This window comes from Vanellus vanellus (genome assembly GCF_965231255.1).
Source record: "Vanellus vanellus genome assembly, chromosome: 22".
In the NCBI taxonomy this organism is placed as follows: Eukaryota; Metazoa; Chordata; class Aves; order Charadriiformes; family Charadriidae; genus Vanellus; species Vanellus vanellus.
This window is the reverse complement of record NC_138927.1, coordinates 4,607,762-4,629,890: the sequence shown is the minus strand read 5'-3', so window position 1 is coordinate 4,629,890 and position 22,129 is coordinate 4,607,762. Positions and strand designations below refer to the sequence as shown.

Here is a 22,129-nt window from a genome sequence, read left to right as displayed (position 1 = left end):
TGTGCTTGTAAGTTCATGCCTTTGTAATTCCCCAAGAGAAATAAAGTTGTCAGGTGGGGACTTAGCATTATCCCAGGGATAAAGATACTGGCTGGTAAGCTTGGTCTAGAGGAATGGTTATTGGTAAATAAACATCTTGGGAGTGAGTTGTGTTATCCGAGAGATTTGGGTACCAGGAATTTGGTTTAGCTCAGAGGGGTTTTATAATGGATTAAGGAATTCCATAAATAAAAATGTCCTGCTCTTGGAGTAACTGAAAACACTTTGCCTGGCAAAATTTAAACCCCCAAAACAAATAGTATGGTTCTAGTTTCCTTTAGAAATAGATCCTTGGTGTTCCATTAAAACTCTGCTCTTGTTTTCTCTTCCACACAAGTGAGCAGGAACAGGATTAGTAAAGTCACACACACTTCTGGAGGAGAGCTGCTGCTTTCCTGCAGGTCAGTGGCTGCATCGCAAGTAGGGAGGCTTCTGAGTTGCCCAGCATGCCTGACGATACACAGCTTACTGATAAGTTTGCTTACCAAGACACTGGTATGGAGTTCAGCACCAGTCACAACAAAAGCTTTTTGTTGCAAACAGCTGTGCTTGAAAATTTCTGCTCTCATAGACCACAATTCTGCAAATACTTCACCCTGTGCTCGCAGATAGCCACAGTTAAATCCCTGAGGCCAGGGGATTCATTACAGTCACCGAGCTGCGTGCATGAGTTCAGCGGGAGTAGAGATTTGTTCCAAGGATCAGCTTTGTTCCAAGGCCTGGCCCTGAGCCGCGACTGGGATTTCTCTGTCCCACGGCAATGCAGGTAACGGAACCGTTTGCCCCGCTGGTGTCTTGAAACACTTCAGCTCTTTCCTCGCTCCTCTGCGCACCTCGAGCCTTGGCTGGGTGCTCTGGGAGCGCTGTGCGCGGAAGCGGGCGCTGGGATTTCCCCTCACTTACCTCGCACCCCCCTATATGCTTCCTGCCTGGCAGGGGTGGCGGGACGACTTCTGTTCGTCCAGGTGGGAGCTTTGAGGAGACAAATAAATGGGCTGTTACATTTGAACCAGAGGTTTGGTTTTAAATGTCTAATGGAAAGGATCTGGGAAGATGTGTATCTCTGAGCTGCTTTCCTGCCTTTCAGTCTCAGGCATGTGGGACACCAGCGGGAATTCTGTTGTTGATTTATGAAGGGTTTTTTCTATTTTTGAGTCACCGTACCAGGAAATGTGACCAGCCTAGGTAATTTCCCATTTCCCCTGTTACATTCAAATTCAGGAGCCGCAATTACCATGTTAATTTTCACCACTAGAACATGTGGCCCTATTTTATGTCAGAAGGAATTTCCTGTAAATGAAATTCTGATAAAAGAAAGGTACGTTAATGGTAGAGATTAAAACTAATAACTATCACTTGTAGACCAGCCGGCTGTTGTCGCCTGCCCATACAAGGAGATAAGACAAAACTACCCAGAAAACAAATGCATCTTTTTGTAACCCACACTTCATTTTTTACGGCGTTATTAAATTCCCTTGGAAGGCTTTCAGCAGAATTGGTTATTGAATTCAAAAGCCTGGCAGTCGTAGTATTTTTCCATATACATTTTGATCTGATCTATTTATCTGATTGTTTCAGATGTGATGCATGGAGCGCTGGTGCCCAGTGCGAGCAGTTTCAAACTTTCAGCAGTTACTTCTGATCATGGTTGGGGTCTTTGGCTTCATTCCCCGTGGAGCCTCAAACAGGTACTGGTGCTGTAATTAGGAATCCTCTCACTAAAACACCCCTGTGTTGTAAATGCTTTCGTTTGGCAAGAGCCAGTGAGCGTCAGAACTGTAAGTGACCCACCAGACCGGATTGCTTCCGACTGAACGGGAAAGGCCATGGGGGAGTTAGGGGTGCAGGCCCTTGGGAATCGGGTAGGCTTTGGCTCTTGCTCTTCAACTTGACTTTGAAACGTCTCAATCAAAGGTCATTTCACTCCACAGCCTTTGCTGGCCATTCTTTTTCTGGGATGAATCGTATGTTTTCCGTGGGTGTGAAGCTTTGTCACAGGATACAAACCCCTCTTCTGCAGGTTTACTGCAGCACTGGTTTTCTCATCCCCTTCGAAAAGCCCCATGTGAAACCAGACTTGGATATTCCTTGTTCCTTACTGTTTTTCAGAGGATTAATATTTTTGGGCCTCAGTCTGATCAGGACTTGCTTCCTCAGGGGATTTCTGTTTCCAGGTGCTTTCTCCATTTGTGCACAGAGCTCAGATTTTAATGCCGCCTTCCATTACACTGTGCTCGCTTTGACTATAGAATGCGCCAGGGTTTCAGGCTATGGGAATGGGGCCATCAATTGAAATGAGAACAGGGTTTCTCTGCTCTCGCAACGTGCCGCCCTGGAACGTGGAGTTACTGTGTGTACTCCAGCATATGGGAAACCCACCCCTGTACTTCAAAAAAGGTCGCTCCAAGCTTTTCATCCCTGCTACCAATTTCTCACTATTTTCCTTATTTTCAGCCAGACTCTTTCCCTGCTGGCAAAGGAATCTGGGATAGTTTTTCCTGCTGGGTGAGTTTTCTTGGTGGAAATCTTCCTTGTTATTTCTCTGTCACGAGGATTTTCTTTGATAGAAGTGTGCCTGGGTGGGCCATGCAGCAGATGTCTGGATATTTAAAATTCTTCCTGAGCGCTGTAATCTGTAATCTTGAGAACCAGCAGTGTAAAGCCAGGAGTTGCTGGGTTTTTTCTCCTTTGAGGAGGATTAGTTCCCAGCGGATGCCCTGAATTATTTCACCTTTTGTCTTTCATTCTTTCTCCTATCAAATAATTTATCTGCTTGTCATCTTTATGTGGTCGCTGGTGACACTGGAAACGGTTCAGATGTAAAATAAGCCCCTCTGCTTCTCGTCTAAATGGTATCATTTTGGCTTTTCCTGCCACCCTGTCAGGTTGCCTTCTCCATCGGGGTGTCTGCAGGCTTTGTCATCTCCTATCACCTCTTGCTCTTGCTCATTTCCCAGACACCCAAGTACATTTATCCTGTTTCAAAGCTCTCTCGTCCTGTTACATTTTGTGCTCTAAAGGTACCTGCTAGGTTATTTGAGGTAAGCAAAAGCTCTCCACACCTCACTGCCCAACCTAATGAGTCCAGAAAGTTTTAAAGCACATCTGCTTAAAGTGCTTGAGCGCTTAACTCATTCACACCTATCTCTGCTCCCAGATGTTATTTCAATGCTCTGTTAATTTGTTTCCTCCCAAGCACCAGTTCTTTGACGGATAGGGAGGTAGAGGGCGAAGAGTGGTGGCAGAGTTTCGTGAATGTTTTATTTTATGGTGGAGCTGGCAGAAGGAACCCTGTCCTTCCTCCCTTGGCCATGCAGATGTACCAGCACTGATCTGAGTTACAAATAACCCGGAGTTTATTCTGTTGCTGGGCTCCCCAGCCTGGTGCGCTGCGTTGCCCAAGCTTGCACCATGGCTGCAAAAGAAACATCAAGGGCGACGCGGGGATCTGCGGCAGAGAGAGGAACGGTGCCCAAGTCCCAGGGAGAAGGCTCCTCTTCACCAACCAAGTCCTGCTGCCTCCGATCTTCCTTGCCGTGGTCTACAAGAAAATGCACAGTGGGATTTTTTTTGTCTTGTCCCAGGAATTGATCAAAACTCCAACCTTCCTGGCCTGCTCTGCCCAGGATTACCAGCCTCTTCCTCCGTCCTCGGTGCAGCTGCCACCACTCTCTTAATGGCTTGGTCATGCTCTCCTCATCTCCAACCAAAACGCTCTTTAAACCTAAAACAAAAAAATGATTAGGCAGGCTTAGGAAAACAGCAAAAGCTTCAAAGGATTAAATGCTAACGCTTCCCTTAGAGAGATCAAACATTCTGCGCCGTTAGCCCTGCAGCAGCAGAAAATGGTACTAAATCTTCCCCAGCAATCAGGGGATTTCGGTGGCGGTGCAGGATCGCATGTGAGGAGGAGCAGGAGACTGATTTATGAGGAAAGATTAAAATGACTAAATATATATCTCTTGGCCAAGCTGCCGCTAAGGAGCGATGTGACAACCGTGCAGAAGAACCTGAAGGGCACAAAGAACACAGGGAGGGGGGAAAAGTTTGGGGGGGGGGGGGGGGGTCGTAAAGGACCATAGAAATGATTCAAAATGTGGGGTGATGGCAGACAGGACTCAAAATTTGGGGATCGCGACACCTGAGGCTCGGTCATGGCTGCAAAGTCATTCCCGTCCCTGCAGTCCTGGGGCTTAAACCCCCATGAAATCACTGCAAATGAAAACGCTAATACCTGGTTGGTTTGGGTTGTTGTTTTTTTTTTTTTTTAGAAATCCATTTTGGTGAGCTGAAACCAAGTAGAAGAGCGAGATACATCTCCTTTTTGGGGGGAGGGGGAACGGTGAATTAAGGACCAACGACCACTTTGGAAATTAATGGCGGGGGGGGGGGGGGGGGGGCGCACACACGCCACTGCTCCCATCATTAATTAAAAGCCAAAACGACGGAAAGCAATGAGATCGCTGAAGAAGGTGGTGACGATTCTCCTACCAGAGTCCCCTCAGCGGATAAATTTAAGGCTAAAAAGTGTTTTTTCCTCAGGATTGCGTGAAAATCTCGGCGAGGACCCGGAAGCGGGGAGAGGGGCCGGACGGGGGCCCCCGTCCGGCCCCTCTCCCCCCCCTCCGGTCCCCGCGGGGAGGACACCGGCTCCAGCCCGGCCCCGGCTCCGGCCCCGGCCCCTCCTCGCCGGGCCCTGCCCGCCTGACGCCTCCTCCCCCGGCCGGCGCGGCCATGGCGGCGGGGCGGCGGCATCGTCGCTGAACGACGCGAGTATGGCGGGTCCCGGCGCGGCCCCTCCGCGCTTGGCTCTGGCCCTGGCCGCTTTGGCAGCGCTGGTTGCCGTTAAGTATTACCGAGACGGTGAAGTAGCCCGTCAGCAGGTAACGGGAAGGAGAGAGAGGTTGGCGGGTGGAAGGGGAGAGGCGGTGCTGAAGCCGCGCTGCCCCTCAGGGAGGGGAGGGATGAAATGGCGGGCGGGCCCCTTCCCGCCGCTGTGGCGGCCGCGGGGCTGAGGGGGCCGCTGCTGGTCTGAGGGGGAGCGCCACACATCGGTGGCCACTGGGGTTGAGGTGGTCACTGCTGGCCTAAGGGGACCCTCAGGCATCGGTGGCCACCGGGGTTGAGGTGGCTACTGGGGATGTGTTGGCCATGGACAGGCTGAGGTGAGTGCCAGGCAGAGGTGGCCACCGCTGTTGATGTGACTACCGGACAGCGGTGGCTACTGGAGTTGAGGTGGCCAGCAGGGTTGTGGTGACTGCCAGGCGCTGGTGCCCACAGGTTTGAGGTGGCTACTGGGGGTGAGGTGGGCACTGGGGCTGAGGTGACTACCAGGCTTCGGTGGCCACTGGAGTTGAGGTGGTCACTGGGGGTGAGGTGGCTGCTGCTGGGCTGAGGGAACCACCAGGCAACGGTGGCCATGGGGGTTTAGGTGGCTACTGGGGCTTGAGGTGGCCAGCAGGGTCGAAGGGACCCTCAGGCATCGGTGGCCACAGGGGTTGAGGTGGCCACTGGGGATGAGGTGGCCGCTGCTGGGTTGAGGGGACCACCAGGCATTGGTGGCCATGGGGGTTGAGGTGACCACTGTTGGGCTGAGGGGACCATCACATATAGGTGACCACTGGGGTTGAGGTGACCACCAGGCAGTGGTGGCCACTGAGAGTGAGGTGGTCACAGGAGCTGAGGTAGCTGCCACCAGGCTGAGGTGACTACCACACATTGGTGGCTACTGGGTTGAGGTGCCCGCTGGGGTTGAGGTGGCCATCATCAGACTGAGGGAACCACAGAGCTGTGGTGGCTGCCACTGTATTGTGGTGGCCACAGGGCATTGGCGGCTGTAGTCTTGAGGTGGCTGTAGTCTTGAGGTGGCTGCCAGGGTTGAGGTGACCATCATCGGGCTGTGGTGACCATGAAGCCGTGGCAGCCACTGTCAGGCTGTGGGGAAAACCATGTATCAGCAGCTGTGGAGCTTGAGGTGGCCACTGCCTGGCTGTGGTGGCCACCACCAGTCTGAGGTTACCATTGTGCTCATCACATGTCAGTGGCTATGGGCTTGAGATAGCCACTGCCAGGTGGAGGTTCTGTAGAGCTGTGGTGGACACTAGGCTTGAGGTGGCCATGGGGATTGTGGTGGCTACCACCCAGCTGAAACAACCACAGGTGGTGACCACCAGGCACCAGCTTTGATGCCAGCTGCTCCTGCCAGAAGATGGAGGGAGAGCAGGAGCCCCAGACCCTGGCCCTGCTCTTGGCGTAACGCTTCACAGTTCCTCTCAACGTGGCCTCAGAAGGTGTCTCCTTCCTGCTTTATTCCCTGCAAAAAAGGCCCAAAACTCAGAAGTTTGTGGATTTGTGCCATACTAGAAATGCAAGTCTTGTGTGCCCGAAGCAACTCTGACTGTAGAAGCAGCAAAAGAATGGAGAACATGAGCTGAAAAATGGGAAGGTTTTTTTAGGGGCTTTATTATGTTTGTGTTTTGTTGTTTGGGTTTTTTTGTTTTTTTTTTTAAATTAGGTGTTTAACATTGGTTTTGATTGTAATCTGTATAATTCAAATGACAGCTGCGTGCTTTGGAGAAAGCATGCCTTTGTTAAAGGTCCCGTTCCCCTGGCTCTTCGCTTCAGCATGCATCCTTGAACATCTAAAAAGGTTCGCGAAAAAGAGCAGACTTCTTGTTCTTGATATTTCTATAGTAAAAAGACAAGTAGTTTTAAAAGATGCCTCTTTTCTTTGTCTCTTGCATTGCAAAAAAAGGGGGAAATGGCTCAAAACAGTTAATGAGAAGAATTCTTCCGGTGGGGACAGAAGGGTCAGGACAGTCCTTCGCAGGCTGGCTGAGGGGACTTCAGCCCTGCCTGACAGAGAGCCAGGTCTTGTGGAGGTTTTGATTTTCCTGAAGGACAGGCAGAGGGCTGTGAGAGGCGCTGCTGGAGAGGAGAACAACATGTGCGCAGCCCAAGGTTTTTATTTTCCTTCGTCCTGCTTAAAACATATGTCTTGTCTCTTTCTATGGAAATGTTTATTTAGCTAAACAACCCACAAGCAGGTGGGAGAAGAAAACTCTTTGTGAAAAACACAACTCTCCTTCTCTACGAAAAGACTGAAAAAGCTCAGTCTTACTGCTCTGGCACAAACAGGGAAACTTTATTTCTTATAATCTCAGATTAGAATGAAAAAAAAACCACAAGCTCTGGAGAGCTTTCTTTAGTGTGAATGTTATCAGAAAGCAAAAGGCCAAGCCCTGACATCTCTCTCCCCTTTTAAACATAATTTTTATCATTCCTTTTGACTGAGTGCAGCAGGACCAGTGGAAATCTTTGTTCCTCCATGGTTGGGGACTTATCTCCGGCCGAGTGGGTCCCTGCAGTCCTGGTGGCGAGGGGCTCGCGCGATGCTGCCACTGAGCTGCCGTGCTTTGTGAGGGTGTAAATAAATGTTTCCAGAGGGAGCGATCTGACCTGAAGGGTTGTGTGGAACTGATGCGCTGTGCCAATACTGCCTGGAGCGCGCCTTTGCTGGAGAAGTGGCTGTTTTAACTAGCTCTGGAGAGGGCAGCATCGTCTGGAGCAGGCAGGAGCCCGGTACTGATCCTGTTAGCCAGGAGGCGGCGTTCAGCCAGCCACTGGCACGTGTGAGATGTGTGCGCACACATAAGTCGCCTGACCGCAAAGCTACCATGTCTCAGGCCAATTGTAGTTGTAGGAATAATTATCTGATGGTTCTGCAGCCGATGGCTTTTCATTGCTTAACCTATGTGAAAGTGCAGGCTGAGGGGATGGGCGCATGCTCTCAATTTAGATTGATTTTTGGAGGCTAACGTCCAACACCAGGCACTCATATTCCCCCCTTCATGTTCTGCTGCATTAGACGCAGTCAGAGATGTTCTTCTGTATGTGTGGGGCATAACTGGTTCTCTTTCTGCCTTCAGCCCTGTTAAGTAAACGATCATGACTTTTTAGTACAGCAGCAGGCGGTCTAACCAACTAAAAACTTTGTCGCTCATTTGCCTCCCATCCCTTGAGGTCCATGTCTGTGAAGTGCAAAAAGAAGATTCATCAGCAGGGAATCGCTGACGCACTGTGGAGAGGACTAGGAAATGGACCATATCTTCAGAGCTCAGTACACGTCCAGAACAGCCCCCTCTGCAGAGGGGGAGGCCATCATGCGCTCCCCGCACGCTTCCCTGCGCCATGAGCTGGCTCCCAGACAGTGGGCAATCACACCTGACGAGGTTCATGCATTACGCATTACATGCCGGGCACAAGCAAGGTCTAGAGGTGAGAGGGGTACTGAAGCCTGGCCTGAGGCTTCGCGACATGACCCCAGCACCCAGCTGTCAGGGAGCAGGGCAGTTGCTCAAGAAAATGTTGTTTTCTGTGTGCAGGGCCAAGGATGTGCATCGCCGTTCATTTGGGGAATGAAGGCACAGTTTTTGCCCCAGGAACGTGGACAGGCTAGAGTGGATTGTTCCTGTGTGTAGATAAATAACCATCTTGTTCCTTCATTCATTTTTTCAGCTGTGTAGTTCCTGCGCACTCCCGTCCTTGTCTTTCCTCAGCCATGGCTGTGTCCAGATCTCTGGTTTGTATTCCAGGGTCTTTATTTCTGTCTGTTGTGGTCCTGGTACTGCCCTGGAAAGCTCTTAAGTGCTTTTGTTGCTGCAGTTGACGGGAGCAAAGCCTTCCAGGCTGCATTAGTGCTGCTTCAGGCTGGCAGGCAACAGATGGAAAATAAACTAGTTCAGGAGCTCTGGGGATGGTAATGGTGCTGCAGGCAGTAGAGAATAAACACGGTTAAACAGCAGAATACAGAGTATTTATCCTTGCAGCTTTAGGCTTTTACGGGGGTGGCAGGGGAAGCTGCCCCAAATGATGGGTCACAGGGGATGTGCTGCAGGCTGGCTGGCAGTGATGTGGCTTGTCTGACTTGCTGTGTGTCTCTCTTTTTCTCTCACACCAACGTGGAGCTCTCTTGTTATGCCTGCAAGTTGTCCCCTTCCCTTCAGTGCTGAGTGCTGTGGAGTAGAAGTGACTAGAAGCATCTAGAGTTTTTCTGGGGCTGCTCCAAGGGAGACATTGCATTTCAGTGGTGTTTTCCACTGGATGATCTCCGTGTGGGCTTTGCAGAGGGAGAAACTGAGGCTGGGGGTGGCTGGGATCTTGCAGAAGTTTCTGGAGAAGATTCTGGGATTTGTGGCTGCCTGATGTATGAATAGGCAGCGCTCCCTGCGGAGCAAGGGGCCAAAATGCTCCGTCCAGTCCTGAGGCTGGGGACTTGGAGGGGAACCTGACTAGAGCAGGGCAGTTGCGTGCAGTACTGCTGGCATGGATCTCAGCACGGGTCTAAGTTAAGTTGCTTTCCATTAGAGTTACAAGGGCTCGGTTCATTTCATTTGTGTTTTTGTAATGTGGATAGTTATGTATTTGACTGCCTTTGTTTCACTGCACATCGGTTAATTACAGAAATCACGATCTCCAGGTGCTCTGAATATCTACAGGTTTAGGACTAACTATGTGGAAAAAGTTGGAAATTTTTCTGACAAAAGACTTTGAGGCTGACTGAGCAAATGATTCAGTTTGAATTACTCAGCCAGATGTAGTTTTAATATGCTCATGCCAACAGTTCCTGGACACCGATCCCTATTGTAAATAGCACAAAATCCTGCCAAGGGCGTTAATCTTTCGATTTGATGGCTGTGTTTGTGAGCTGGAAAGAATGCAAATAAACTCTGAAGCTGAGAGGGGCCGGAGTGAATTTCTGCAAGAGGTTGGAATGAAATCTCACTTGCATCTTCTTCCTGAACTAGGAGCTGGCACTGAAGTCTTTGGGAAGTGAGGGGCTGTTTCTCTTTTCTTCTCTGGACACAAACAACGATCTGTACCTCAGTCCAGAAGAGTTCAAGCCGATAGCTGAGAAGCTGACGGGTAGGTATCTATCTACCTCACAGAGCTCGTTCTGCACAGACCAAGCAAAAGCCAAAGATAATGCACTCAGCAGTTTTTATTCACATCTTTATTTTTTTCTGGGTGCTGTTTTGGGTCTTATTTACATGAAGAGAGGCTGCTGAGCTTTACATGTTTTTGAAAAGGCTTAAGCACTAGACATCACTTTCACAAAGTAGAGTTTTATAAGACGGAAGATCCCATTGCTGGACTAGCAAAGTACATAAGTTACTTTGTCTAGAGCTTAAAGGGGATTTGGGATGGGTGAATGCAACAAATACAGCTCAGCCCAGGCTAGGCCAAATCTATTAGTGAGTCGCAGCACTTCATTGATACATTCCTGCGGCTGTAGCGGTCTCTCTCAGATAGCAATTGTGAGAGATCGTGTTTGGAGACTGTATCAGTGTGTAGCAAATGTCTCATGGTGGTGCCAAGCAGGAAGAAGTGTGATGACGATAATGTACAGGAGAGCTTACAGTACAGTTGAAATACAGACAGTTGTTTGCTTGTGCTGTAATGAATTCTGTGTTCTGATCCCTCCTAGGTGAAAGGAGACTGCTTAACTGAGCCATGGGGTTTAGAGAGTCGCCCGCTAAAAGGAGGGCTCCCCTTTAATTCATGCAGCCAAAGCTGGTCTCTGGGGTGGGTCTGAGTTCTGCTGCTGCATACAGCGTAGAGACAGCTGGGAAGCTCCCAGTGCTCTGGGATTTGCCAGGATAAATGTGTAATCACTTCACAATTACTTAAAAGGGGAGGGAGGGGAAACAGCTGCTTAAATTCCTGTCCCTTTGTCTAGGGGTTGCTCCCATCTCCGAATTTGAAGAGGAGGAAACACCTGATCCAAGCGGGGAGACCTTGTCCGTTGTGGCTAAATTCCAGCCTTTGGTCATGGAAACAATGACGAAGAGCAAAGATGGTTTCTTGGGAGTAGGTATCATGCAGGATGTGTATGGCCAGAAATTCTGGCCACATCCAATGGGCTCATAACATCACCAGGAATAAGTGCTAGCGTGTTAGGAGGAGGAGATGGTCTTGCTCAAGCCCGTGGGATTTGCTTTGACAAGCAAAGTCATCGCTTTCTGCAGCATTTTGTTGTTTTCAGTGCATTCAGCAGCGCTGTGCCCCGATTATTACGCCCTTCCTGGGAAGCTTGAAGCAGACATTAGTGATGGCTCTCCTGGAGCCAAGTCCAAAAGCAGTGGTGTTACGTGGTATGTTCCTCTCTCTCCCATTTCCTATTACTCACATAATTGAAAGTTGACAGAACTATTTGGTGGTGTTTGGTGTGGTAGGAAGAATTTAAAACGTGGTTGGGTTGTGTTTTTTTTCACCCTTCTCCAAAGCCTAGTTACATCCATCAGCATTACTGCATATTTGAAGAGTAAGGTCTAGGCTCTGATAGTGTCTTTTGTTCACAGATTTCTCATGTCGCTCTGTCTGGGCTGAGGAATTGGACTGCCCCAGCAGCCCCTATGAGCGTGATACTTGCCAGGCAGTTTAAAGCCTTTCTTCCTCCAAAGAATAAACTGGATCTTGGGGATCCATGGTGGATAATTCCTAGTGAATTGAACATCTTCACTGGGTATCTTTCCAACAACAGATTTTACCCTCCGCCTCCCAAGGGCAAAGAGGTGAGATATGAAACTCAATTTCTATATACCTGAGAGGTATTGTGTGTAATGTTCTGCCTTATAGCCCAGATGAATCGCAAGAATCTCTAGAGTGACAAGACTATTGCATTATGTCTCCCTGGACTTTCTAGGTGAGCAAAAAGGCTGCAGCATACAGCCAGGAGTACCGTCTCCTAAATTGGAGGTAAAACTGAGAGCAGGCAAAAGTTCTGGGTGTCTGTCATGACCAGATGAGGCTGACTTGAGTATCTTCATCTTGCTTTCTTTAAATGTGTGGGGTTTTGGGCTAGTCTTTCCCAGACAGGAAGGGGAGAGGGTTATTCAGAAAGCGCTTGTATGAAGTGATGGTGCCTTGTGGAACAGTTGCCAAGTGCCACCCCAGAGGTGAGCATTTCATTGACAAGTGAAAGGATGCGTATACGTAGTTTGTAAAGGTAGGTGTGTGTAACACTTTCCCCTGGGGTGCCCAGTAGGTGTTAGTGATCACATAGTTGATATACCTTCCCAGCCCAGTGTGTTTATTGATTGCATACCCACTCTTTCAAAGTCTTAAGTAGTATTGATGGAGGCAGCCTCGTAGATCAGTTTACTGTACTCAGACGTTCAACCGACTGGGATGATGGAAACTTGCAAACAATGGGAATAGCATAACAAGTGTGGAAGATGGATTTATTTTTAAAAGCAGTCTCTTGCTTTATCTCCTTGTTTTGTGATTAGGTAGGTCTCTGAGCTAATTTTTAAGCCATAGCAATTGCCTTGCCTCCCTGATCTGGTGGAGAGAGTTACTTTGGAGCTGCAGCCGACCTGTGGTGCAGGAGCTATTCTCATTTTTGCTCTCTTACAATTCTTTCCGTAGATCATAATCCACAGGCTTTTGAGCATGTTCCACCCACGCCCCTTTGTAAAAACCCGCTTTGCTCCCCAAGGAGCTGTGGCCTGCATCCAAGCCATCAGCACTTTCTACTACACCATAGCGTTCAGGTATGTCCACAGGTCTGGGGTGTTAGAGGAGGGCTTGGGGGCACTTCTGAATTTGTTCCATATCTCAGGGAGTGGAGAAGGCTGCTGTGAGCCCGTGGCAGAGCGTGTGTGTGTCATTGCACAGGCAGTCGTGTTCCCAAGCAAGATCAGATGTGTGCTGGCTGGGAGGGAGGTGAAGCAGTTCAAGATAGAGGGTGGTTCACAGCCCGTGTGTGATGCTTTGCTGACGCCCGAAGAGGGCACCCGCGCTCCCAGTGTCGCTGGGTCCCTGGTGAGGTGGGGACTGTTGCCCAGATGCAGGACAGCAGCCATTCTCCATCACCCTTGGTTTGGAGCTATGCCTGGCTGAAAGGGGAGTCTGATGAGCAAGAAATATATTAGATTTTGGTTAATCCGGGGGTGGAGTGCCTTTCCAAGGGGGAGAGTCTGGGAAATTGTTCTTTTGTTTTACTGGGAGCAGCTTTTATTTGCCTGATCAAGCTGGAAGGGAGGCTGAAAGGGTCTTAGTCTGTTCCTGTGTTTCAAGGAATGATAATGTAATTCATCCTTCCTGGATGGACACTTATTGCCCGGTTCCAAAAGGCATTGATCCTGGAGGTGATCCTGACCCAGGGGATCTGCTCCAGTCTTTTGCTCTTTTCATTGTGTGACATGAAAAGCTTTTTGAATGGAACCTCTCTGCCCCAATTTAGCTTAATAATTTCTGGTGCCTGGAGGTAACTTTTCCCTACTGTCATCTGCAGTGCATGATCCATTCCCTCCTCCCGGCACTGCAGCTGATGGGTCCTTTCTCATTTCAGGATCCACGCTGAGTTCCAGCTGAACGAGCCACCAGACTTCCCCTTCTGGTTTTCCCCAGGCCAGTTCACAGGTCACATCATCCTCTCCAAGGATTCTTCCCACGTCCGAGAGTTTAAGCTCTTTGTCCCTAACAACAGGTACAGCTCTTTCCCTCTCTTCCTGGGTGCTAAAGAGACTTGAGGATTGTTATAAATGAGGTCCAGTGAAAGCCAGGGGCTCTAGGATCCTGTCCTGTGCAGGACCAGGGGCCGTGCGTGGGGAGAGGCTAGTGGGCTCTTTCTATATGAACATAGGAGTGCAGTGACAGCCCTGTCCCTTGCAGTATGAGGGCGTCCTGGCCCGTGCAGGGAAGGCAGATCTGCAGCCTGAGCTTTGGGCAGGCTAGTTCTGTTGTTAGCTTATCTGTTTTCCCCACACATCCTTCTCGCCAGCGGTCATCATGGTCATCGTGTCCTCAATTCTCTAGATACAGTTGCTCCCTAAACTGGTTCTGATGCAATTTTTTCAGGAATGGGTCTGTTTATCAACAGGTCTGGGGGGCATCTGGCTTGGAAGAGGCAGGGAAGGACAAGGGCAGAGGAAGGACAGGAGAAGCAGGGCAGAGGTTGCTGGGGACATGCAGCATGGGATGGATGTCCTTGCACAACCTGGCTGCAACTGGCACGTGCCTCAACAGTGTCCAAGCCTGAGCTGTCCTGTGCCAAACCACTTTAGAGGGAGGTACCTCAGGCACATGGGAGGACACACAGGGATGGGGAATTTTGGTTGTCCTGATATCACCCTAGAGACAGGCAGCAGCCTCTTCTGCAAGCACTGCTGTAAGCACTGCTCCCCTTGACCTGTCCCAGCAGTCCCTGGCTGTAGCAGGGGCTCTTGCAGATGTCGGATACCTGTTGCAAGCTGCAAAAGACTCCTTGGGCATCTGTGATGGATGAGCTTATGCTTTTCAGCCAAGTCCCTGGAAAATCTGAGTGAATTGAGCTCTGCAGTTGACTGTAAAACTGGCCAGTGCATCTCTACAAGTCGCTGAGGATCCCTGACCCATTTCAGGGTCTGATTCACTCACCAGTAGCTGTCCCTTTTGGAGGATGGGGAGAGGCGCGAAGGATGTGGAGAGCAGCTCCTGGCAATCCCAGTGCCTGGCTTAAGGCACTGAAGTTCAGCAAAGCCTGATGCTCTTGCTTCAGCATATTTTTTGATTGGTGTTTCACAGGTTAAGGCTTTGTGTGCATAGCTTTGCACTAGCTCATTCCTGCTCTCTGGAAAGCAGCTGGAAGCGTTTCAGGGGAAAGAAGCTTCAAATCTCTTTGCTCATGACGGCTGGAGTGAAAATTCTATTATAACATTACCCTGGCGACTCAATCCCTACGGCTCTGTCAGCACATTTGTTACAGCAAGCAGACACTTACGGCTCTGCCAGCAACTCCTTACAAAAGCCTTTTGCTTCCAAAAAAAATGCTTTTAAAAGTTCAGCAGGATCAGAATGTGCAAGTTAAGTGCTGGGAAGGAAGGGAGAGCAAAGACACCTCTCTCGTCCGTGCTTTGACAGTACTCAAAGGTGTGAGCACATTTGCCCAGTGTTGGGTGGGTGCCTGGGCCCTGATCCAGCAGGGGTCTGGCGTTGCTGGTCTCATGCAGGGAGCATGGTCATTTCCAAGGAGCCAGAGGCTCTGGACTTCCGTGCTGACCCTGCAAAAGGAGCATTGGATGTTCTCATTTGTTTGGGGTTTCCCATACAGAGCTTTAGCCTTGGATGACTCTGAACATATCGGGTTCACCTTGCAGGTCTCTGAACGTTGATATGGAATGGCTGTATGGGGCGAGTGAAAGCAGCAACATGGAAGTGGATATCGGTTACCTGCCTCAGGTCTGTAGTCACTCTCGGCCCTCTGTGTGCATGCAGCATCCCAGCAGGGATTTATGCTGCCATGTCCCTAAGCTGTATAACCCTGTTCTTTAGAGCTTTCTCTTGAACATTTCAATATAACAATATAATGTCTGATGATCTGTGTATGTCCTCTGCAGCAATATGGTTCCCTATTGCCAGTGCTTGTGATATTTTATTTTTTCCCTCTGTGTGGCTTGAATCCTAAGCTCCTGGAGTCATGTGACTTTTTCCATTTTTAAAAAGTTGTCTGACAGGCGGGGGGGTGAAGAATAGGAGCAGAACCCAGGCCCTGAGCCCAGAGGGGTGTATGAACAGCAGCGTGTTTGAATTTAGAAACTGTGTGAGGTTATTCCTCTATTTTGTGGTAAGCGCAGCTCTTGGGACAGGAAACATAAGTCAGGATGTTGAATGCCTGAATTTAACAGTCATGTTTTCTCCTAAACTAGATCCATGTTTCTTTTTATTTGCCAAAAGCCAAAATAATTTCAGAAGTACCACAACACTGAACTGCTGGGGAGCTCCTGAACAGCCTTCCCTGTTGCTCCCTCTTGTGGCTAGCCACGGGCTGTGTAAGGGCTGTGCTGTCAGTATGAACAAGAGCTTCAAACTAGCCCTGCAGATCCCAATGGTTTTAAGGGTCTGGTGTCCCACAGTCAAAAATCTCCACTGGGATGGTGGGAACACGGAGTGAACAGGTCTCATGGGTTCCCAATCTAGTGAGCACAGTCAGACAATAACTGAAGGAAATGAAGTTGCTTTCCTGCTATTCCTCAGTAAAACACATCTGCAACTGGTAAAGTGCAGCTCCAGAAGAGAATAGATCAAGCTGTATCTTGAATTAGAAGCTGCACAGTCTTATTTTGCATCTTTATCCCATCCTGGAGTACAGAAAAAATGGGAGTGGGATATCTGCAGTGCTCAACTCTCAGCCTCTTCTCCTGCAGATGGAGCTGGAATCAACAGGGCCTTCAATCCCCTCTGTGATCCATGATGAGAACGGAAATGTGATTGACAGCAGGGATCCCTCAGGGGAGCCCATCCAGTTTGTGTTTGAAGAGATAACCTGGCAGCAGGAAATCCCCTGGGAAGAGGCAGCCCAGAAGCTGGAAGTGGCCATGTATCCATTTAAGAAGGTGAGGAAGGGGCCAGGTTCTTCCCTGGCATGTTTATTTGGGGCAGGTCATCTTCACTGAGATGTCCAGTCACCTCGAGGACCAGCAGAAACCAGAGGCCACAACCTGATCAGCATTCAGAATAGTGTGAGGGTCTCCCAGCTCAGCCTGTGCCTCCCAGGCACTGCGTGGGTGGCTTGATGGACTTCCAGTTCCCAGATGAGGGAGTACAGCACCTCTGAAAGGCCGTTAGGGGTTGCACAGCAGCAAAGCCTAGATGTCATGTGTCCCAGGCTTGTATTGTAAATGTAGGCTCTTCCTTCCTTCCTCTTATCAGTAGCTGCTGACACGATTTCTGAGCGAGGCAGGTAATCACACTGCTTACAAATTATTTTCCTCTGGCGTTACTTTTGCAATGTTCAGCTACCTTTGGACCAAGCTTTCCTTATCAGCAGGAAACACACAATCGGCCTGTGCCTCTGCATTCTGCAGTGAGACACAAATTTATAGCATTGGGTGACCCAAACTATTTAACATGCCAGTAGCCTGTGGAGCAGATGGCTACTGCCTGTCACTGCTTCCTTGGCTGAAGGGACACGTTTCAATGGCTGCCTCCCTGTGCCTGAGCTTACAAATGTCCCTTAGAGCTGCCAAAATGTTAATAAAGTTCCCTTCATTTGAGCGATTGGAACAATCTCTGTGTAGGGTCCCTCACAGCCAGTTTTTAGGCTGTTTCAGTGAGGATTTGTAATAAATATCTCAAGACCAGATTTCCCAGGCTGCTGAGGTATGTTTGCAGACAGTCTGCCCGCAGTTGTGCAGATGCTCTCTGCAGTGTGTAAAGGTGGAGCTCTGCAGGTGCCGGTAACAGCCCGCACGCTGGGAGGGTCTCGCTACAATCTCACCAGGAGATGAAGTTGTCTCTGGGGAGAGCTGCACAGTTGTCATTTGCTTTAATCTGCAGAACCTACTGCAGATTAAACTCTGTGTGTGTCACCTGTGGCATGCAGCAGGTCTGGTTCCTTCAGGCCCTGCTCGTATTTGAGATGGGCTGTTCTGTGTCTATCTCTCAAGCTGTCTGTCTGCCTCCAGGTCTCCTATCTTCCCTTCACACAAGCTTTTGAGAGAGCAAAAGCAGAAAAGAAACTGGTGCACTCAATCCTGCTGTGGGGTGCCCTGGACGACCAGTCCTGCTGAGGTGAGGATATTACCTGCATGGCTGGAGAAATGATGCGTGTTCTTCAGGCTGTGAGAGTGGCTGGGGGTCAGGGAGCTGGTCAGACACCAGCGGTAAACATTGTGTTACTTGTTTTGGGACTGAAGATGCTGAATAGAAAGGAGCTGGAAGTGGGGAATTACTGATGAGAGCTTAGGTCCCCAGTAGCAGGATCAGATCTCTTGAGACAAGCCCTAGACCAACCTGCTAATTCAAGTGCCTTTGTTGAGGGGGAGGCACGGGTCTAGTTCAGAGCCAGCATCTGCAGGGTGAAAGGGACACTGCTCTCTGCTTTGTCTCTGACACCTGAACAGCAGAAGCCAGAGCCAGATGTGGGCTTGGGGTTGTCCTGATGTGTAGCTGTTTCCACCCCTCATGCCTAAGAACTTGCATGCCACATAGAGCAGGAGTGATGGGTGGAAGAGGGGCAGTCCTATCTGCCCTTAAAAACTCTCCAGCATGTATGAGCACTGTTCGGCATAAACAGCAAGGGGCATTCAGGGTGGATCCACAGGGCCTGATCCTTTCCCAAATGCACCAAATTAGTCAGCCTCCATGGCGTGCAAGGACCTTCTGGTCCTTCTGTGGCCTTGCAAGTGGCTGGGATCTGCTCTGGTGAGTCTTCTCTGCCAGCAGCACACACGGGAAACAATAAGCTGTGGAAAACTGCCAGCAAAGGAGAAAAAAGACAATGGGCTGAGCTAGGGGGAGCCTGAGCCAGCTGCTGCAGCAACCAGAGCGGTGGCATCAAACATGGCAACAGTCATCTCGGGAAACACAGCAAACCACTGTCTGCCTCTCCTCCTATGTCAGGTTCAGGGCGAACTCTCCGGGAGACTGTCCTGGAAAGTTCGCCCATCCTCACCCTGCTGAACGAGAGCTTCATTAGCAGCTGGTCACTGGTGAAAGAGCTGGAAGAGCTGCAGGTGAGTGTTGCAGCCACTTCTGCCTTCTTTTGCATTTGGTGCTGGTGAACGCAGACAGTGCTTGGCATGGGGATGCCAGCACGAGGGGGGAGCTCACACCTGTGCCAGTGGGGGATTTTGTTTCCAAACCTTGTGTCCTAGCAATCGCAGGGGCCAAGCAAACACCAGATGGAGGCAGGCTACGAAAATGGCACAATGACCCCCTTCATTCTGTCATGGTATCAATATTAAAAGCTAAACCAGATGCTTCACTGTGAGATAGCCCTGCCCAAGGCCATTTGTGCCATCAACAAACTGACTTCTCTGTAACCCAGGGAGCAACCAAATACTGTCTGAACCCTGAGTCTCCTGATTTCACCTTTCCCCACTTATCAGCCTGTCCCTGGGCCTATGCTGTCAGCTGGGGTCAGTCACGGAGCTGGAGACTCTGGGAAAAGCTGGGATCAGGCTGTTGGTGTGTCTGGGAACTGCCAGTGATGGGGTGATTTTATTGTTTGGGGAGAAAATCTGCAGCTGAAAAGTGAGGGGGAGACTGACTGAAGTGGAATAGTAAAGCAGATGGTGAGAATGGAGCCAGTTACTACCATGCTGCAGAGCAGCCTTTCGGTCTGCCAAAAACACCTCCTGTGTTCAGTGTACTCCTCCTGCACTGTTCTGCTAGTTTTGGTGTGTGAAAACGTGTTTCTTTGGGGGCTTCTTACAGACCAACAGAGAGAATGAGTTCTACAGCAAGCTGGCTGACCTGCACCTGGAGAAATACAACTTCCCTGTGGAGATGATCATCTGCCTCCCCAATGGCACGGTGGTACGTTCATTACCCCTTTAGCTGGGCTTGGCTCTTCCCATCAGAATGTGATCTTTTCAGGGTCGTCCTCAGACCCTGAAGTGAGTGTCCACTCCCCCAGCCATACCCTGGCTTCCCAAGCCTTTGTGGGGCCATAGGCCCTCCCAGTGCTGTGCTCTCAGGGATGCTGTAGCAGACGCACAGCAGCTCTACGAAGAAGTCTGAAACAAATGTCTCTTTATTCAAGAGACAGAACAACAGCAGCTCTGGGCTGGGGGGAAACAATCAGACTTGAACCAAATGTCTGCCTGTGTTTCCTCATTGTACCTAGTTGGAGTCAGTGACCTTTGGGAAGCCATTGTAGCTTGTTTCCTGCACCCATTGTCCCTTGTGCTCGTGCTTTGGAGAAAATCTCTCCTTATCAGCACCTTCTAGCACATTTATCTTTCTCTTCATTCCCCACGTGTGTCACAGCAGATCAGCCATTAGCAAGTCCGCACACTTCAGCTCTGCTGTTTCCCCGAACAACCCCCCTGCCTTGGATTTGAAGAACGACAACGGTTCCTGACACTTGACAGTGTGGCGCTTTGCTGTGTGTCAGCAGCTGGGCCGTCTGCGGTGGAGGATCCTGCCAGGGCTAATCTGATCGTGCCCCACACTTACAGCTATTAGTTAGTAACACACGCAGTGACTCCTTGCTGGCTCCCCTCCAGATGAGGCTGTGGGCTGGTGGGTGGCTTCAGCTCAGGCTGTCGAGGTTGCTGTGGTCAGTGGCTGCGTGTCCTGCTTTCCCACCTCCACGGGGGAGCAGAAAGCGCAGAGGCATTTGAAGCTCAGGTTTGAAGCTGGTTTTGCAGCTCTTCTGGGCTGGGAGCACGCACCCCAGCAGTCAGCATGGTCAGGCTGCCATCTCCCCAGCCCTTGCTCAGAGCGAGGTTTTATGCCTGTGTGATTTTTCCCAAATCGCCTTCATCTTCTTAACCCAAGTGAGGGGTCAGCACTCTTGGGGGGGGGGGGGGGGGGAAAGACCGTTTTCTTTCACACATCTTCCTCTGACTGTAAAATTCGAACCTGAATCCTGGATGCTGAATTAGCATTCACAAAGTGTTAGAGATTCTTTAAGAGTTGTTACAGTCTTGTCAGCTATGTCCTGGCAAGAGGCCACGGCAGTGGTTGGGGAATTGTTCTGGCCTTTAAAGTCTCCTCTCCTCATCTGTTTTCTTTCCCAGATTCACCATATCAATGCCAACTACTTCCTGGATATTACTTCTATGAAGCCTGAAGATGTTGAAAGTAGCATCTTTAGTTTCTCAACCAATTTTGAAGACCCTTCAACTGCAACTTACCTCCAGTTCCTGAAGGAAGGACTGCAAAGAGCAAAACCATACCTGCAGACCTAAAAACAAAGGCACTCGAATGCCCCACAGAGATGGCCAAAGACTTCAGAGTTCTATTTTGATTACAGAAATTCTTCCTCATCTCCATGCCAGACGCTGATGTTAAGATGCAGACAGTCCCAGGCCTGGGGCGTTGCTCTGGATGTTGGTTTGAGGCTAAGTTTCAAGTGGTACCAGTTTACATAACCTGCCCTTTTGAGTTCAGGCAAATTTTTACAGGAGTGAAAATACTTGAATCTATAAACATTCTCAGTGCATATGCCTTGGTTTGCCACCCACCCCAGTGCTTTTCCAGCTGCTCTTCAGAGTCTGTGATGAAACTCATGTAACAGCTATACCAAGCATCACCCGGAACCATCTGATCTCAAGGACTGGACTGCGCGTTGAATCACGGGGAACAGCATTGCCATTAGGACCAAACACTCGTGGTGAGCGTCTGTGCCCTGTGGGTGAAGGCGCAGAACCCAGCGCAAGTGGGAAGCTCCCTCCTGGTCGCCAGCGTCCTCTTCACCTCATCGCCAGCGGCAGCTCAGAGCTGTAAGCTGCCCTGTGGCTTGGACGCCAGCTCTTCACCACGGTGTTTATTGACAGCAATGGCATAACGAGACTGTGGCTGGTAAAGCGTAGACAGGAAAGCAGGAGGTTCAAACTGTGGAGGCTGGAGCTCTGGAGTAGCCTCCTCCCCGCACCCTTTGTGACGTGGTGGGAGAGTGGTCTCGCTGATTCAGGTTCTTTATATCTTAGGGAGGTGCTGAGGTTGACAGAGTGAAATTAGGAACGGAGACGAGGGCCTTAGAGGTACGGTGGTGCTTAGAGATGTCAGGCATGGATTAACTCGGGGAATTAGGGGCCAGAACCCTGATTAGCTCCACCAGTGCAGCATGTGCACTCCAGGCCCCCATCCCATTCAGCCCAGGGTCGCTCCCACCCCACCAGCTTTGGGAGCTTTGTTCTCGCAGGGTCTCCTCAGAGTTGGTGAAATGCTCCGTCCTTGTTTGCTTTGAGCTTCCAAGTCATGCTGAATGATGAACCACAATGAGGTTCCCTTTGGGAACATGAGGTTCAGTGTTGCTCTGAGAGCAGAAACTGGCTGAGAACTAAGCAGTTTTAAAAGCCAGCAGTACTAAAAGAAATTTTCAGGAGATATTTCCAAAGAAATAGTTCAGACAGAATGCCATTGTCTTATCTGTAACCACCCTGAACAGTTGCTACTACTCTGTACCAATGCATGGCTAGAGAGTGAGTGCAATTTGGAGAAGGAAAGGTTAAATGAAACAGGTTTTAAAGCATATTCCTGTAGATAGGTGAGGAGACAAAGCATCTTCAGTAAGTGGCTGCAAACAGCCATGGCTATTGATGCTTTTTCTGCTCTCTGAAGCACAATTTTGTTGGACCAAATCAAATGGGGGGTG

General features: G+C 49.8%; 1 protein-coding gene across 1 annotated transcript; it reads left to right on the top strand.

Annotated features, from left to right (window-relative positions):
* Nucleotides 1–4,804: 4,804 nt before the first annotated feature.
* On the top strand, nucleotides 4,805–20,720 carry SELENON (selenoprotein N; the record flags this gene model as incomplete). The annotated part of the gene is made up of 12 exons (XM_082494232.1): nucleotides 4,805–4,922; nucleotides 9,846–9,963; nucleotides 10,778–10,908; nucleotides 11,400–11,612; nucleotides 12,469–12,593; nucleotides 13,394–13,531; nucleotides 15,180–15,261; nucleotides 16,227–16,415; nucleotides 17,487–17,592; nucleotides 18,424–18,536; nucleotides 19,240–19,341; nucleotides 20,550–20,720. The coding sequence occupies exons 1-12, from the start codon at nucleotides 4,815–4,817 to the stop codon at nucleotides 20,718–20,720; spliced, it is 1,596 nt and encodes a 531-aa protein (XP_082350358.1). The 5' UTR covers nucleotides 4,805–4,814.
* Nucleotides 20,721–22,129: the final 1,409 nt, after the last annotated feature.